Consider the following 16,316-nt stretch of genomic DNA (forward strand, 5'->3'; position numbering starts at 1 on the left):
CTCTTTTGGCTCAGACAGGTATTGTGACAGTTTGCTCACTATCCAACTCAAATCTGGTCTTGTACATGTCATTAAGTAAATCAAACTGCCCACTAATTCTCTATATTTTCCTGAATCAACTGATTCACCATGTGCACCAAAATCATTTTTGAGTTCACAAGGAGTAGAACGTGGCTTACAGTCAGACATTTTGAACTTTTCCAGGATTTTTGTGATGTACCGTGTCTGATTTAGTCTTATCTCATGGTTCTCTTGTATACAGTCAATACCCAAGAAATGTTTGAGCTCACCAAGATCCTTCATTTTAAATTTCTCATCCAACATTTGTTTCACGTTTCTGATAGCGTCCTCACCGTTGGCAGCTATGATTACATCATCAACCCAGATGATAAGAATCACTGTCTCACTCGCTGTCTGTCTGGAATATACACAATGGTCTACAGGATTTTGTTTGTAACCTTTTTCACATAAATGGTCATGTAACATCTTATTCCAGTTCCTGCCAGATTGTTTCAAACCATATAGTGATTTGTTTAGTTTACAGACCAGTTTTTCACCTGTGTCTGACTTTACTTCAAAACCTTCTGGTTGCTGCATATACACCTCACAATCGATTGGGGCGTGCAAATAAGCAGTCTTCACGTCCATTTGATGGAGTTTAAAGTTGTGCTGTACTGCTAATTGCATCAGCGTACGCACTGACGTCATATCTGCAGTCGGCGAAAAGGTTTCTTTGTAATCAATGCCTTGAACTTGGCTATAGCCTTTAGCAACATATCTTGCTTTAAATGTTTTAGTCTGATTTGGGTTCTCTTTTATCACATACACCCATCTCCCCCCCACTGCATTTTTACCTTCTGGCAGCGTGGTTAAAGTAAACGTATTATTGTCTTTCAAGGATCTTATTTCATCTTCCATAGCATCTGACCAACACTTAGAGTTCGATGACTGCATAGCTTCTTCAAAAGTCTTTGGTATGTCGTACATCACCCTGTAACAGTAATCTACAGTCAGTGATGTTTGGTCGTCTTCTGCAGTTTGGACATAGTCTTTCAGGTAATCTGGCCTTCTCCTGTTTCGTTTGGGATATCGTTCAGACTCTGTTCTATCACTCTGTTTGTCTGAGTTTTGTGCATCATTTATGCCATTGTCCTGAATGTCACTTTCAGGTTCCAGGATCATACTTTCATCTGATCTCTGGTCATTCCCTGTTTTGTCCTTTCTAGCGGGGTACTTCAAGATGTCCCCTGGAGTCAAATCATCATCTCCATTGTCATCAACCTGAGTGGTCTGGGTTTGGTGCTCAACTACACTTTTAGTGAGGAACTTGACCAACCTATGTCTAAGAACTCGTCCTGTTTTAGGGTAGTAGATTAGATACGACGGACTGTTTTTATCGTAACCCACAAAAACTCCTTCGTCACATCTTGCGTCTAACTTTTTTTTGTTGTGCCCGTAACCATAGCAAACTGATCCAAAAATCCCCATCCTCGACATGTCTGGCTTCTTTCCTGTCAGCATGTAATAAGGGGTTTGCTTTGTGCGTCTGTTGTAACACCTATTACGAATTACTGCGGCAGTCATAACAGCATAAGTCCATAATCTTTTTGGCAGGTTACTTTCGATCAACATACACCGTGCCATTTCAAAAAGTGTTCGCCATTGTCTCTCGGCAGTCCCATTCTGATGAGGTGAATACGGCGCTGATGTCATTGCTTTGTCACTGTGGGTTACATGTATGGCAAACGGCTTGAAAGATTCAGGCAACCCTTTTAGCACCATTGCAATAAGCAGTCCATCACTTAATGTCTCTTCTGCATTCCTCAGAGCTGTAATGGCAGTCTCAGCCCTTATCATATAGTCTGTGACGCTCTCACTGGGAGTTTTCTGTAGCGACGTTAGCTCCGTGTACAGGCTAATCACACGTGGTGTCCCCTTACCGGCGTAGTGCTCTCTCAGAATCTCCAACGCTTTTCGTCCGTCATCCTTGGCATCTCTCATCACGAGTGAAAGACTTCTATCATCCAATACTTGGATTAGCTCTGCATAAGCTACTTCATTCTTTTCATCCAAGTCCTTGTCTTCTTCCTCCGACTCGCCGGGCTCGTTCAGAATGGCAGCCTTTAGCCCAAGTAGCCGCAGGTATCCCAGGAACTTTGTTTCCCACAGTTCATAGTTTCTCTCGTCTCCGTCGAAGCATAGACGGTTCCACCGGCTTCCCACATCCCTTCTGGGCCCATAACCTGTTGGAGGTTCCATTTTTTAGGGCAGAAATACCGGGGTTACTCGCATATCTCACGGAGGAATAAACCATACACACGTTGTTTAGAGTTTTACATCAGAGGGACACACCTTCCTCTGCGCCATCATTTATTGCACACACACTTCCGTATTTATACCTTTCAGGTTAAGAGCACATACATATATGATAGGGCAACAGAAATAATTAATGCTGAGGATCATCCAAAGAAAAAGCTGCTTTCAGGCTCTTCACTGCCACAAGGGGGCGCCACAGCAGGTCTGACTTGGCACAGTGTTGGTTTTGTGTCTCTGACTGAAAGTAAACATTCAGTTAGAAACGTTTAAATATGAGGAGACTGACCCACTGTGGTGATGATAACAGCTCCTTCCTGCCTCTCTGTGGTTTCTTTGGCCTCACTGTCCAAGGTGAGGAAGAGCCCGGTGCTGGCCTGCTTCATCATGTGAAGGTGGGTGGTGTTCTGCTGTGATGAAGCTGCAGATGGACTCTTTGAAGGATAAAGGGCTTGTTTGTGAGATGAAGCTCCTCCTTCGTTCAGACAGATCCAGCTGAAGTCGGCCTCAAACCCATCTTTGTTTACAGGTTTATCTAAACTGGCTGTCGAGCACGCTGATCAGCTGCTCACAAAACCAACAGAACGGGCAGGGGAAAAAAAGAAAAAAAAATGCATATATCGATCACCTGGATCACCTGCTGAGAAAGAAAAAAGAAAACAAGCAGAAGAGAACAAGAGTAATAGAATAAACAACATCACAATGATATATGGGAATATGACAGTAAATACTAAATATTAAACATTATTGTGCAGCACGTAAGATCAACAGAACACAGTGTGCTTTGAGGTAGGAGCCAAAAAGGGTGTAGTTTGTGGGTGTGATCACCCGTGTGTACACCTGTGAGCATGGACGCGCTTGTTTTTTTTAAAAAGGTTCCTTCATGTAATAATCTGCTAGAGGGTGTGGGGGGGCCACAGCTCCGTCCTCTAGGGCATGAAGCAGGTATGGAGGAGATCAAAACTCCAGACATCCGGAGGCCCTCAGAACACAAGAGACCAAGGAAGACCAACAGAGGGGCAGCCACTGTCCCAGAAAGAGCTGAGGAGAGTCCCAGATGAGGGCTCACCCAGCAGCTGCGGAGCAGAAGCCAGGGGGAGTTGCAGTGACGCGCCCGTGAGCTCCGCCGGCAGCCTGCTGTGCCTGAGTGACCGAGCCCCAGGCCGAGAGGCCGGGGGCACCCCACCTCCGGAGTGGCCCGAGCGAGCCCCAGGCTCCAGGCCCCGATAAGCGGCCGCCAAGGAGTGAGCCAGTGTGTACCTGGACGCCCATCCCCAGACACAAAGAACCACCAACCCACCGACACCTGAGGGAGTCCGCCACTGGCAGGGGAAGTGGTGGTGGGGGGAGATAGACCTCCAAACCTTGGAGGGCCTGAGATGTCCCCAGGGAGGTGGCGTCTGATACCCAACCTGCTTCTTACTATCAAAGCGCTTCATAACCTCGCTCCTCCATATTTATCTGATCGCCTCCATACGTACTCGCCCCCTCATTCTGTCTGTTCCACCTGCTCGCCTGACTATCCTGGGACTCAGAGCCTTTAGTTGTTCTGCCCGAGACTTTGGATGCACTTCCACCAGATCTCCGGACCACAAACTCTCTACTTTTAAATCCTGTCTCAAAACCATTTATTTAGGATTGCATACTGTCTTAGACTGTCTTAGTCCATTTTTACCTTGCTCAGCTTTGATGCTTTCATGCTTGTGTTTTGTTTTGTTTTACCTTATGTCTAAATCTTATTTTGCAATGTTTATTATATTTTATTGCTGCTATTGTTCTTGTGCTATCGTAAGGTAACCTTGAGGGTCTTAATGGCGCCTATAAATAACATGTATTATTATTATTGTTGTTGTTATTATAGAACTGGTCCTAACACTGAACCCTGTGGAACTCCGTAGTTAATCTCAGTGATTGACAGACTTGTCAATCACAAGCTAGCCCCGCCCTAATCCCCCCATTCTGACTCCAACAGTACCATCATGTCCAAAGGGAACTTCCTGTTTTATTCAGTCAGACCTGAGAGCAGCGACTGAGCCCATAAACTCATCAGGAATCGGCCCACTGGGCTCATTTCTCTCAGACTTCTATCTAATCAGACGTCAGAGGAGTCGCCCCCTGCTGGACATTAGAGAGAATGCAGGTAAGAAGCCTTTCTTCAGCCTGCAGTCTGACTAATCAGCTCTGTGATGTGTGGCGTGACCTCTCATGGAAAATCTTGTCTGCTCGGTGCATGGACAGTAAGAGGATCCCTGCTTTTCACAGGCGTCTGCAGCTCCTGCGCTCCCTGGGGAGCATTAATGATCCAAGCTTATCTCTGTAAGCTGATTAAAGCACTTGTTGACCTCATTAAGATGTGTCAGTCAGCTTGCTTACAGGTCTGATTTCTGCTGATTCCTTCTTTACCTTATCTTCTCATCAGCCCGCATCGACTCAGGTGCAGCCACTGAAAACGCCTCACCACACTCGTCATTATCTGGCTTTGAGGGCCGCCTCTCCTCCTGTGTTGTGGTGAGTTGTACATTCAGCAAGTGGCTGCAGAAATGCAGCTGCTCGAACACTAAACACAACCACGAGGCCGCTCAGCCATCACCATCACTGCAGGCCCGGACATATCCCCGTGTGCTCGTCCCGGCTGCAGAGGCCTCCGCAGTGGTGATTACAACTGTTCTTACCCAACAGGTGAAACACAGCTGCCACACAGGTACGTCACAGGCCCCAAAAGGTTTTTACCTACATCAGATATAGTGATGTCATCATGTTGCCTAGCAACGGAATAAAATGACCTGTTTTTTCCCTGTGAAGCAGTTGTTGTTTTCATTTCAGAGCCAGCAGCACGAACAGGCCGCGGCGTGGACACGTGAGTATTAATAACACGTGGACCCAAAGGACGCAGCGCTGCCGGCGTTCTGATGCAGGCACCAGGATGTGTTGGACTTGTGTGACCCGGGCAGCACATTTTCCTCTGAGCGTGTTTAAAGGTGACTTCTGTAATCACGCAGCGCAGCGCTCCATCCTCCTCCACCTTCCTCGATACCATTTCCCCTCCAACTCAATCACGTCAGCGCGCCTCGCCTGCAGCTTTCTGCACATTTACAGAATCCAACATTCAATCAGGACATCATTCCCCCTCCAGTGGAAACGATCATATCTGAGCTTTGCTCTGATGCGTCACATGAAATGTACTTTCTACAGGCCTGAAAATATAAACACAATAAAAGCAGAGGTGAATCGCCAGGTGTTAACCGCTGAACGCCTCGTGCATCATATTAGAAACAGACAGTTTCTGTCTACATCATCAGAGTGATTCTGTTTCCCTCGAAAACCTAAAGAAACAGAAAAATTACATTTTAAGGAAAAAACTGCAGATGTAGCAAATCTGACACAATAAAATTCTGATATGTAGTTTTTATATTTGGAAAAGTAAAACAAATAGCGAAAAACAAATGATTTTATTTTGAATAAACTGTTTTCATGCACATTTATTAGTGCTTTGCTTACAGTGCGCTGAGGTAAACAGGCAGTAACTGTTTGATAAAGGTCTGTGCTATTCTGTCACGTTTAGTCCTGAGTGTACCTGCAGCACGGCTCAGTCGTGAAGCTGTAGGATAGAGGTGTGACGGTGTTTGGATCATTACACGACAGTGCTGACACAGACAACAGGCTGCTCCGCCCATCTCCACCCCCTTTGAGAAAACCTTCTGATTGGCTGCCCCTCACAAACAGCAGGTATGTAGATGTCAGCATGTCTGCTCTCTGGGGCGTCATACATGTCCCTCCGTTGGATAAGCAGAACATCAAACAAAAATGCTTTTCTTTTTTTTTTTTTCTTTTACCAAGTGGATCATCATGGCCTTGCCATATTGGTCCATTTGATTGACCTTTATTATAATTATGAATTTATTTTATTTACAGTTGCTACAAACGGGACAGACATGACTGGGGGATAGGACAGGGAGAAAGAATGAAAGAAAGAGAGGGAGAGAAAGAAAACCAAAGGGGACAAGAGACGGTGAGAAGGGGGGGAAGAAAGAAAAACAAAACAAACAAACAAAAAAAACAACAACAACAACAAAAAAACAAAAAAACAACAACACCTGGGTCACCTGTATGGAGAAAAAAAACAGAAGAGAAAGCAAACAACAAAGAGCAACATAATAAAAAAAACGGCACCATCACAATAAACTAGCTAGCAGTAGATAACAGTAGATACTAAATAATAAACGATATTGTGCAGCACGCAAGATAGACAGCGCACAATGTGCTTTGAGGCAGCAGCCAAGAAAGCTGTAGTCCGCGTCTGTGAATACCCGTGTGTACACCTGTGTGCATACCGGTGTGGATCAGCGTGCTTGTATTCCAAAGGTTTCTCCATGTAATGATCTGCTAGGGAGTGTGGGGGGGCCACAGCCCCGTCCTCCAGGGTATGAAGCAGGTATGGAGGAGATCAAAACTCCAGACATCCAGAGGCCCCCAGAACACAAGAGACCAAGGAAGACCAACAGAGGGGCAGCCGCGCCACTGTCCCAGTAAGAGCTGAGGAGAGTCCCAGAAAAATGCTTTTCTTACTTTGAATTCAAATTAAATCTCTTCATCGAGTATCAGAGAATAAGAAACATCTCAGCGTCGCTCTGTTTCCAGTTTAGCATGTTAATAACAGCCAGAAAAGACTGACTCAGTGTTTTTAAGGCTGATGGAGCTCCTGCAAGTTTGGACAAACTCCAACCTACAGAGGAAAATCTGCAAATCATCCAAGAAAGAATCAAAAAAGGTAAAAGAAAGCTGTTTAATGCCAGGTTTGAGCAGATTCTTTTATTCATATCTCATTTCTACAAAACATATAAATCCTCTTCAGCTCATTTACTGACAAACAAACACAGAGAGAGGACGATTTTACCCTGCAGTTCCCCCAGCGTCCAGCAGAGGCAGCAGTGAGTCGGTCCCATAGACTCCCAGGTAAAATGAAACCTGCTCGCAGCCTGATGCACAAACTGTTTGGTCTCTAGAGACAATTTTCTCCCTCGTAACACCAGGTTAACTTGTATTAACTCATTATTATTATTATCATTATTAAGGTTTAAAGGTTGCATTAATGGGGGCGTGGCCTCTTTGACTGACAGTCGAGACACATTTCAGCTGCTTCCCTCAGCTCTGCACCTCGAGGTGGACGTCCTTCCAGCTGCAGGAGCACAAACGGTTAACGTGGCCTGAGGCGCTTCCAGAACAAACTGATTTGTGGGGCATGGGCGGAGCCTTTCACAGCCTCGACCCAAACATGTTCCCTCATCATCCTCATCAACGATGATGAGTGCTGCAATAAAATCTGTACATCTGCTCACACGGTACAAGCAGCGATGCATCTCGCGGGGGTCACTCTGCTTTGTGAGCATTTAAAGGCAGGCTGAGCGGTTACCAGGCAGCAGCTAAGCACCCTCACACTCCTCTCCTCCTTCCTCTGTGTTTCCCTGCATCAGGATTGGGATCACATCAGGGAATAATAAAGAGTTCTGATTAAAACGTGCCGCGCCCTCCTCGTGTCGCTTCCAGCAGTCTGGTGATCATGTCAGAGTGGGTGGGGTGAAAGGTCAGGCCATCCACCTCCATGGCCAGGTGACCAGTTTTCCCGCTTCGGATCCCAAACCGGACCAGAGTGGAGAGGAAGGACTCCTCCTGGATTTAGGGAGAGAGGGAGATGAGATCGTCCGCCAGCATTAACTACAGTCTATTTAATCAAGTCACATTAGCTTCACGTTAGCTTCCTGCTGTGAGTATTTACAGGCACAGAGGCTCTAGATCAGGCTGCGGGGGCACATTTGGTGCTTGTTAATGAGTTATTAAGCATTTGTGTGTTACCTTTTCCACAGACGGCAGGTTAGTGGTCCAGTCCTGCAGCTGCTCCGTGGAGGTCACAGGTTCCAGTCCCAGCCCCTTCCTCAGGTAGCGCAGGTGTGCTGGGCAGGTGTGGAGCAGGTAGAGCCCGCAGGCCACAGCGTAGCCTCCCCAGTTAGACACGCCTGCAGGAGCACGGGAGGAGGTCAGAGAAGATGGAGCACAGGGTTAGTTCAAACTGACCTGCAGCTCACTCTAGTGAGCAGCATGATGCTGCGACAGCTGCTGTGTTCGCAGAGGCCGTACCTGCGGTGACGGCGTGGTCTGCAGGAACCTCACAGGCGATCAGACCGCCTTTGGGCATCAGGCTCTGCACCTTCTCCTTCAACTTCCCCATCCCCAGCTCGTTCCCACCATCACCGATTCCTGCACACACGCACACACAGACACACAAATCGTTCAGTCTCCTGTAAGGCTGAGTCGTGATTGGCTGCTGGATTTATCACAGAGTGTAATGATCAGATGGTGGGAGGGTTCCCGCCTGTGGTGCCGATTCCAGGTATGTGCTTGGCAGCGATGAACAGGTCGTCCACGGGATCCACCAGATGTTTGATGTTCACTGCTCTCATGTTGTAGTAGTTCCCATCTGCGGCGCGTCCGCTGCGCTCTATCGCCACCAGGTGGTCGAATCTGGTAACGAGCATCAGTGTCACATTAGAACCTGCAGCTGTACCTGTGCAGGTGTGAATAACAGGGGGCTGTATGCATGAGAAAGTTAAAGAACAGTCTGTGCACGTTTCCTGTTGTTTGGGCTCACGTGTGGTCTGATGATTCACAAACCTGCAGATTCTTCTTTCTCTGTTCAGCTGAACACTCAGAGATGCTTTTTATTTGTTTTTGAGGTTTTCTGCATTATGATGACATCATCGTAATGTTACACGTGTCCTTTTGCTTTGGTCACAGCAGCACTCCTGCTGCACACACCGCATGTCGTTATTTTATGGGCTCACGGGGTTTGAAGTCAGGTGACTCGTCACATGACAGTCCTCACGTGTGTTTGGACTCGCTGCAGAGGGTGGAGCAGGTCTGTGATGGAGAGCTGCTGATCTCTGACTGCGACTAGTAAACTGGACTTTTTCCCATCATGCACAGCTCAGCTGGACCAACAAATCCAGCCCATCCATGAAGGTGCCTCACACGCCAGCTCACCTGGGCTTGTTAGGGTCTCCATGGTGACACAGGAAGTGCCGCGCAGCGTCTGGACCACCGTCTTCAAATGTGACCAATGGGATAGCATCCTTCAGGACTCCTGAGGGTGACATCACAGCAGTTTCTTGCACTTTATTTTGAAAGTCACATTTTATTTTCTCATTCTGAACATTTCTAAATTAAATTCATCCCAGAGCAGATTTAAAACTCTCACCCGTCCTCACTGCTTCATCGATGATGGTGCGGTTCATCTCCAGCGCCCGGCGATCCGTCACCATGGTCACCTGTTTCCCCAGAGACAGCAGCATGGTTGCCATGGCAATTGCTCCTGGTGGGCCGTCGGTTTCATCGGGAGGGCTGAAGAGGAGACGCAAACGCTGAGAATCACCTGCGTTACTCGTGACCTCTCCCCCATCACAGACTGCAAACAAATGATGGAGGCAGCTTCTGACGCCACCGCCATCATTTGTTTACAGTCTGATATAATCCGATGTTGAACTTCCTGGTCACACAGAACCAGGAAGCTGTGTGTGTGTGTTTGTACCTGTGCATGTAGTGTGTTGGGAAGCCCGTTGTTATGGCAACAGAGGAGGAATGGGATAGAGCCAGACAGGAGCGCAAGAGTTCATCCTGAACGAATAAAGCTCTGATCCCTCGCTCACCTGCAGACGCACAGACACAAACGTTCAAACAAAGAAGAACAGGAAGTGGCGACCCGACAGGTGCTGCTCAGACAGGCAGGTAGGAGGACGACCACATGAAACTCCTGAGGAGCTCTGGCTGCAGGTGAAAGGACAACTAAAGTTCAGTCTGCAGGTAAACTGGCAGAAAAACCCCAAAAACTGTCCCTTCATTAAACACGCTGCAGGTGTAGTAGCCTCTGTGATGCACAATAATAAAAAGCAGCACCACCCGTATGACAGTAAAGGAGCTTCACGTGTCTGTGCGCGCGGCGTGGACGCCATGCACTGGTGTAACTGGCAGACTGTGAGGACTTTAAAGAATCCACAGCTGGTTTTTTATGGCCTGTTTGTTTTTCTGTAGAATAAACTTTAGTCGTGGACTCGGCTGACACACCTGAGGAGCTTCATCAGGCTCTACCTGCTCCATCATCAGCTCAGTTATTCGCTCCTAAAAAAAAGCATCCTGGGCCTTCTACCTGGATCTTCTCCGATCATCACCTCCAGCTGTCTGATCTTCGCCGCCGTCCCCTGAGAGACCAGGCTGTACAGCAAGGGATTCTGGGACACCTGGAAGCACAGGGGGGTCAGCTCAGGATGGGGTTTGGCCTCAGTGGGCGGAGTTATGGTGGAAGTAGGTGAGTCAGGAATGTCGGTGAGGAACATGCAGCCGGGCGAGTGGCTGAAGGCCAACGGAGGCTCTGAAAGAGACAAACTGTTCAGGTCCTCTGCAGGCTGTGATGTAAGCACAGTATCAGCCAATCAGAGTGCTCACTGCTGCTGAGGATCGCCTCAATCGCGGTCACACCACACGCCCAAAAGACTGTGACATCACCAGGCTGCAGCTCCACCGCATCACCATAATCCGGCCTGGACAGGTCCTGGATGCCGAGGAGAGCTACAGACACACACACAGACACACACACAGACACACTGTATATAAAAGATGGCCACAGTCATCTTGACACCACATTTTGAAGCCTCATCATCTGAGTTTTGTTCAGATTAGCTGAGGTGAAGCTAGCAGGCAGCTAGCAGCAACAGCCACCTGTGTCACCATCCACCTGTCAGTCACAGAGGCCATGCCCCTAATAATGCAGCCTAAACTGTTGTTCTGAAGAGACCTCAGAGGCCAAACAGTTTGTGTATCATCCTGTAAACATGTTTTCTCTGCTGTAAGGTTTTAACATGGAGACTGACTCACTGCTGCCTCTGCTGGCTGTTAGAGGAGCTGCAGGTGAGTGTGTGTGTGTGTGTGTGTGTGTGTGTGTGTACCTGGATCTCCTATGTGTACAGGAGCTCCATGTGCCAGTGGGTTGAGATGAGTGACCTTCACTGCTGCATCCAACAGAGCAGCTGGGACGGGACGCATCGTGACCACCAGAGGGCAGCTGAACGCTCCTGCAGGAACACAGGGAACTGCAGTCTGCACACACACACACACACACACACACACACACACACACACACACACACACACACACACACACACACACACACACAGATGAGCTGGTGGAGAAGCGTGATCCCAAATGTGCACTGTCACATGACCCCGCTCTACGCTCCTGCAGAGTTTCATCAGAATTCACTGAGAATTTCCGAGCTCGTGTTTAGCGACAGAATGACACAAGCGCTGCTGGTGGGCGTGACTACTCCCACTTCACTTCTACCCCTCGGACACTTCACGAGTGTGTCACAGTGAACGTGAAATAATTCAGGAAGTCGACTGGACCTGAGAGCATAAATGAATACTGAGAAAACACGACTGGTCATAAAATCACTGATGATGATCCAACCAAAACATCTGCTCGACTGACTGATCCTGTCACTGCACCCACAGTGCTTCAGCCGGAGCTGCACAGCACACTGTCAGCGACCCAGCGCGGCCCAGCGTACCCTGTACATGCTGACGTTCCTGCCCTGCTCCACGTTCCTGACGGGGACTCCGGCTTCTTTCAGTCGGCCCTCAAAGCCAAAGCTGCAGCCCAGATAGAAACACACCATGTCCGACCACGACCCGGGACGCTCCGCCTGCTGCCCGGGTGGAGACCTGCGAGGCAGAGGGAGGCTGATCACTGACTGTTATGCTACAGGAAACAACAGGTGAGGCAGGAAGCAGCAGCTTGTGTTTGTGCTTTAATGTCGAGTTTTCAGTGAAAGCAGCACGGAGGAGCTGGTGTAGAGTAATTCCTGGGATACAAGCTGAAAGCACGTTTAGATTTCAGGACAGATCCTGCCGGAGACGTTGCTATGCTTTAACCAGAGCCCATTTCAACAGTAAGTTATTACCAGGACGCAGTCACGGCTGAGGCTCAATGATTACCCCGACTCATGTTCAACATTACCTGTGTGCGTCACTGTACGTCTGCAGGCTGGAGACGGTTTTCACCAGCCGACCATCCTCATACACACAGTACTGCGAGATGTCCGTCCTACAGGAAACACAACCAGGAAACACTCGATCAGGAAAAATAAAACAGACACAGTCGGAAAGCTCCGCCCTTCGTTGGAGTCAGACGGGTATAGGGCAGAAAAATAAGAACTCTGTGAGCCCTCAGGCTTCTGGTCGATGCACCCGTGGTGTCACAGCACCTGCCGGCCCGGCCACCGTCCTCTCAGGCTGAGGGGCGTCCGAAACAAACATCCACCAAACCGTCTGTCTGGTCTGGCGTCTGTCTCTTCCTGCTCGCTCCTCTCAGTTTGCAGAAAAGAAGTTCAATCATTTCATCACATCAGGATCAAACACCTTCTTGTTTGTTCCAGCTTTTCTGAATCAAATTCAAAATGAGCAGATTTTATAATGTGATGTGCTTGTTATCTGAGTAAACTCTGCTCTCGCCTCATAGGCGAGCGCTCCAAAGGTTACTGAGAGTCCGCAGGAGCTTTGTGCTGCATGGAGAACGATGTGAATGGACTCAGGAAACATCTGTGATTTAAAATCATCGGCTCACAGAACCAAACGTAAACCTTCTGCAGCACGTCTGAGAGGACAGGAAGTCCTACCTGATGTCAGCGTGCTGAGCCAGAGGCGGACAGGAAGTCTCTCCCGACTGGCTGCGATAAAGGAGCGGCAGGGGGGCGGGGTTACTGCGACAGAAGGCATGGAAGTCATCGGCGAGCTGGTTTGGCAGGACGACCACATTAGCCTGCTGGTATCCTGAAACACACACACACACACGTTACAACAGAGAAAAACCAAGAAGCCCTGACCGTCCGGGCAGCTCTGCGGGATGACATCATCCTTTTCAGGCATTTCCAGAGCTCGTGGTCACCGGTTCCCGCTGAGGGCAGGAACCAATACGTCGACACCTCCACCCTCGCTGCACCGCACCAGCTCCAGCCTCCACACCAACCTGTCAATCAATCTGCTCAAACTCGTCAACATGACGTGTTGGAGGCAGAAAATCCTCGCCAACCCGGAGCGAGCACTCCACCCTTTTTCAGACTCGGAGCAGCTGTTTCTCATTCCTGCTGCTTCGGCTGAAAAGCAGCCCAGAGGAAGCTGGAGGCTGCCAGTCAGCGAAGCCAGAAGGACCACATCCCAAGGACCCCAAACCCTCCACCGCCTGGCTGAGTCCAGCATGCACCTGACCTGATACCCCATACACGTCCACAACACTCATGGATACTAGCTGAGGATGACTCGAGAGTATACATGTTTACTATTAGAACAAGCTAACGTTCTTACTGGACGCTAATTCGCTAAAGCAGCTCCTTTACTAAACCAACAAATCAGCAGAAATTTCACCTCTAAGCTGTCCCGAGTCTGTCCTAAGCCTGTCCAGTTCAGATGATCTCTTACCGTTGGCTAATCCTGTTGTGGTCTTTATTCTGGGGTCTTTCTGCCGGATTAACTGCCTCAGATTAGCAGGACTCAGATTATTTAAATGTTCCGACTTCATCATCTCACACACAAGCATGTCAGTGAGCTGCTTCCTGTTTACCTGTCACGGAGCAGGAGGGGAAAGGCCCGAGAGAACAATGAGCTGCTCTTATCTGCTTCACCACAGTTAATGTTTGAGCGAGCAGCAGTCGATGAAGTTAATCTTTGAAACACTCCAGACTTTAAACCCCACTCACTCTTTTTCCTTCCCTCACTGCTCTCCTCCATCAGTGTTTTCTTTTGTGTGTGTGCGTGTATCACCTGTGTCCATGGCAGAGGTACGGATACCCCTGAGGTATCTGACGGCGCACCGAGCAGCTCTCACTGCAGACAGCATGCTTCTTCACCTAAACGTTAAAAAAATGTCATGAGTAACCTGAGGAATAGGCGAGCTGTCTGATTGGTTAATTCGCTGGTGAACAGCCAATGAAATATAATCTGTGGTAACACTTTGTGTACTTAGATTCAGACGCTTATTTATGTGAAACTTCCTAAACTGTCAGGACAGCAGAACATTGGTGTAGATGAAGCTGAGAGCAGGGATCGAACACCTGCCAGGTGAGGATTCATCAGGGTAACCCGCTCTGCTCGCTCCCGCTCATCTCCAACCATCACAGCAGGTCTCACTGCCACCTTTAAACCTCCTCTGGCACTCATACTGCTCTCCTTCTCCTCTCCTCCCTGCCTGCACTCACCTCTTTGCAGAGATGACGCCACCCGTCTATCACCACTGCAAACAGGAAGTGGCTCAGAGACCACCTGACAGTAAAGTTCAGGCTACACTGATCCGATACTTTGCACAAAATCAAAACTATTATATATCAAATTATACCTTCATGATGAATACAAGACATCACACTATTATTCCTCTTGTTTAATTATGAAGAATTATCTTACAAGGAAAAACTAAACCTGAAAAGTCAATACCCACATATTAAAATCTTCAATTAAGATTGAAAAAGGGTCAGGGTCCAGGAAGGGGTCAGGGCTAGGGTCAGGGTCCAGGAAGGCTGCACGCTTTCAGTGGGAGAAACATTTCGTCATCATCAGGTTTCGACTTTATAAACAGAACTTGTGCTCAATGGCTGACACTAGCACCCCTGACTCACAACGGGCTGTGAGGTCAGTTTATGATCAATGATATGCAAACTGTGATTGATCATTGATCGGCTATGACAGTGATCTTTGATCTGTCTATATAAGGTTGGAAACCTGCAGTCAGCTGAGACTGAAGAAGTCAGCTGGACGAGTTTCTCCCACTGTACACTACATTAAACATAGAAACTTCTATTTTAATATGAAAATCTCCGCTCGGAGGGAGCAAAGCTGACCGTTAAGCTAACGGTCCTAAAGTCCCTCCGACAGTGTGATTAAACTCACGGTGTGACGGTTTATCCGCGGAGTGTCGGGGTCGGTGATGACAGCTCCACAGGCTAACAGCTGCTAATAGCTAAGTCCGGGGCTGCAGCCTTCGAGGGCCCATTACGTCACAGCGAGGCGACGAAGGTTACTCCAGTGCCTCTGCGTCCTCAGTTTCCCGGATTTCAAGGACGTTGGCTGTGTCCCTGTTGTCCCAATTCAGGGTCTGCACGCTTGAAGTACGCATTTTAAGTGCGATTACGTCACCGCCACGCGACGGCTGTCCCAATTCGAAGTGTATTTCAAATGCATTTAAAAAACTGAAGTCAAGCAGATTTGCCACAATCTATGATGACATTTCCCATTTGCTACTATTTTGATCATTACCTCTATTGTGTATCAACCTGTGCTCTTTTTTAATTCTTCCCCGTTAATACTGTGAATTTTTGTCTAGCCCCCTCCCCCCATATCCTTGCTGTTAGTTTTGTTGTATTGACTGTGTTCTTTTTTTATTTATCCTCCACGAGAGTTCATTTGCACTATATTGTGTTATATTGTTTGTGACTGTATTGTTCCAATTGTTAATAAAAAAAAAATGAAAAATTCAAATGCATACTCCAAATGCGCCGTCGATTTCCCCAAATATCAAGCGTGGTCCGCAGTGTTGCCAACGCCTCAGTAAGGAAAATCGCTATTGGCTGTCCTAAAAGTCGCTAGAAGTCGCTAAATGACGTCATCGCCTAATTTGCACAATTGGTCATGCTAATGTAATTGTAACCTACTCGGTTGGACAGAGAAATATTAAATGCATCTAGAATTTATTTAGAACTACAAATTAAATTTCTTTTAGCAATTATTGTTTTTTTAATGTCATAATTCCAACCCTGCTCCTTTATCCGGGCTTGGACCGGCAAACGTGATCCGAAATAGGCACTCTGGTGGAGTTACTTTGTGTGTGTGTGTGTGTGTGTGTGTTCATAAGTAGTTTTAAACTTTGTGGTCCACAAAACAACATAACAGTAAAAGAAGAACTGACTGCGTTACAG

The 16,316-nt window shown here is 47.8% G+C and overlaps 1 protein-coding gene across 3 annotated transcripts; it reads right to left on the bottom strand.

The window, feature by feature from the left end:
• Window positions 1-6,121: 6,121 nt before the first annotated feature.
• On the bottom strand, window positions 6,122-15,513 carry dglucy (D-glutamate cyclase). Of its 3 annotated transcripts, none has more exons than XM_085257872.1 (15): window positions 15,292-15,513; window positions 13,831-14,258; window positions 13,032-13,185; window positions 12,374-12,460; window positions 11,925-12,078; window positions 11,304-11,454; window positions 10,804-10,926; window positions 10,508-10,729; window positions 9,893-10,010; window positions 9,563-9,705; window positions 9,349-9,448; window positions 8,681-8,829; window positions 8,446-8,565; window positions 8,164-8,324; window positions 6,122-7,980 (listed from the first exon to the last, which is right to left on the bottom strand). In XM_085257872.1, exons 2-15 carry the CDS (start codon window positions 13,946-13,948, stop codon window positions 7,822-7,824), a joined length of 1,959 nt encoding a protein of 652 aa, XP_085113998.1. In that variant the 5' UTR covers window positions 13,949-14,258; window positions 15,292-15,513; the 3' UTR covers window positions 6,122-7,821. The 3 variants fall into 3 exon arrangements, with proteins under 3 accessions (XP_085113998.1, XP_085114000.1, XP_085113999.1); XM_085257874.1 differs by having other exon boundaries at window positions 14,173-14,258; window positions 15,292-15,511; XM_085257873.1 differs by lacking the exon at window positions 15,292-15,513 and having other exon boundaries at window positions 13,831-13,972; window positions 14,173-14,258.
• Between the last annotated feature and the right edge of the window lie 803 nt (window positions 15,514-16,316).

The sequence above is a fragment of the Mchenga conophoros genome, linkage group LG19 (assembly GCF_057382185.1).
Source record: "Mchenga conophoros isolate Kocher_MC1m ecotype Shallow Benthic linkage group LG19, M_conophoros_male_GT1.1, whole genome shotgun sequence".
NCBI lineage: Eukaryota > Metazoa > Chordata > Actinopteri > Cichliformes > Cichlidae > Mchenga > Mchenga conophoros.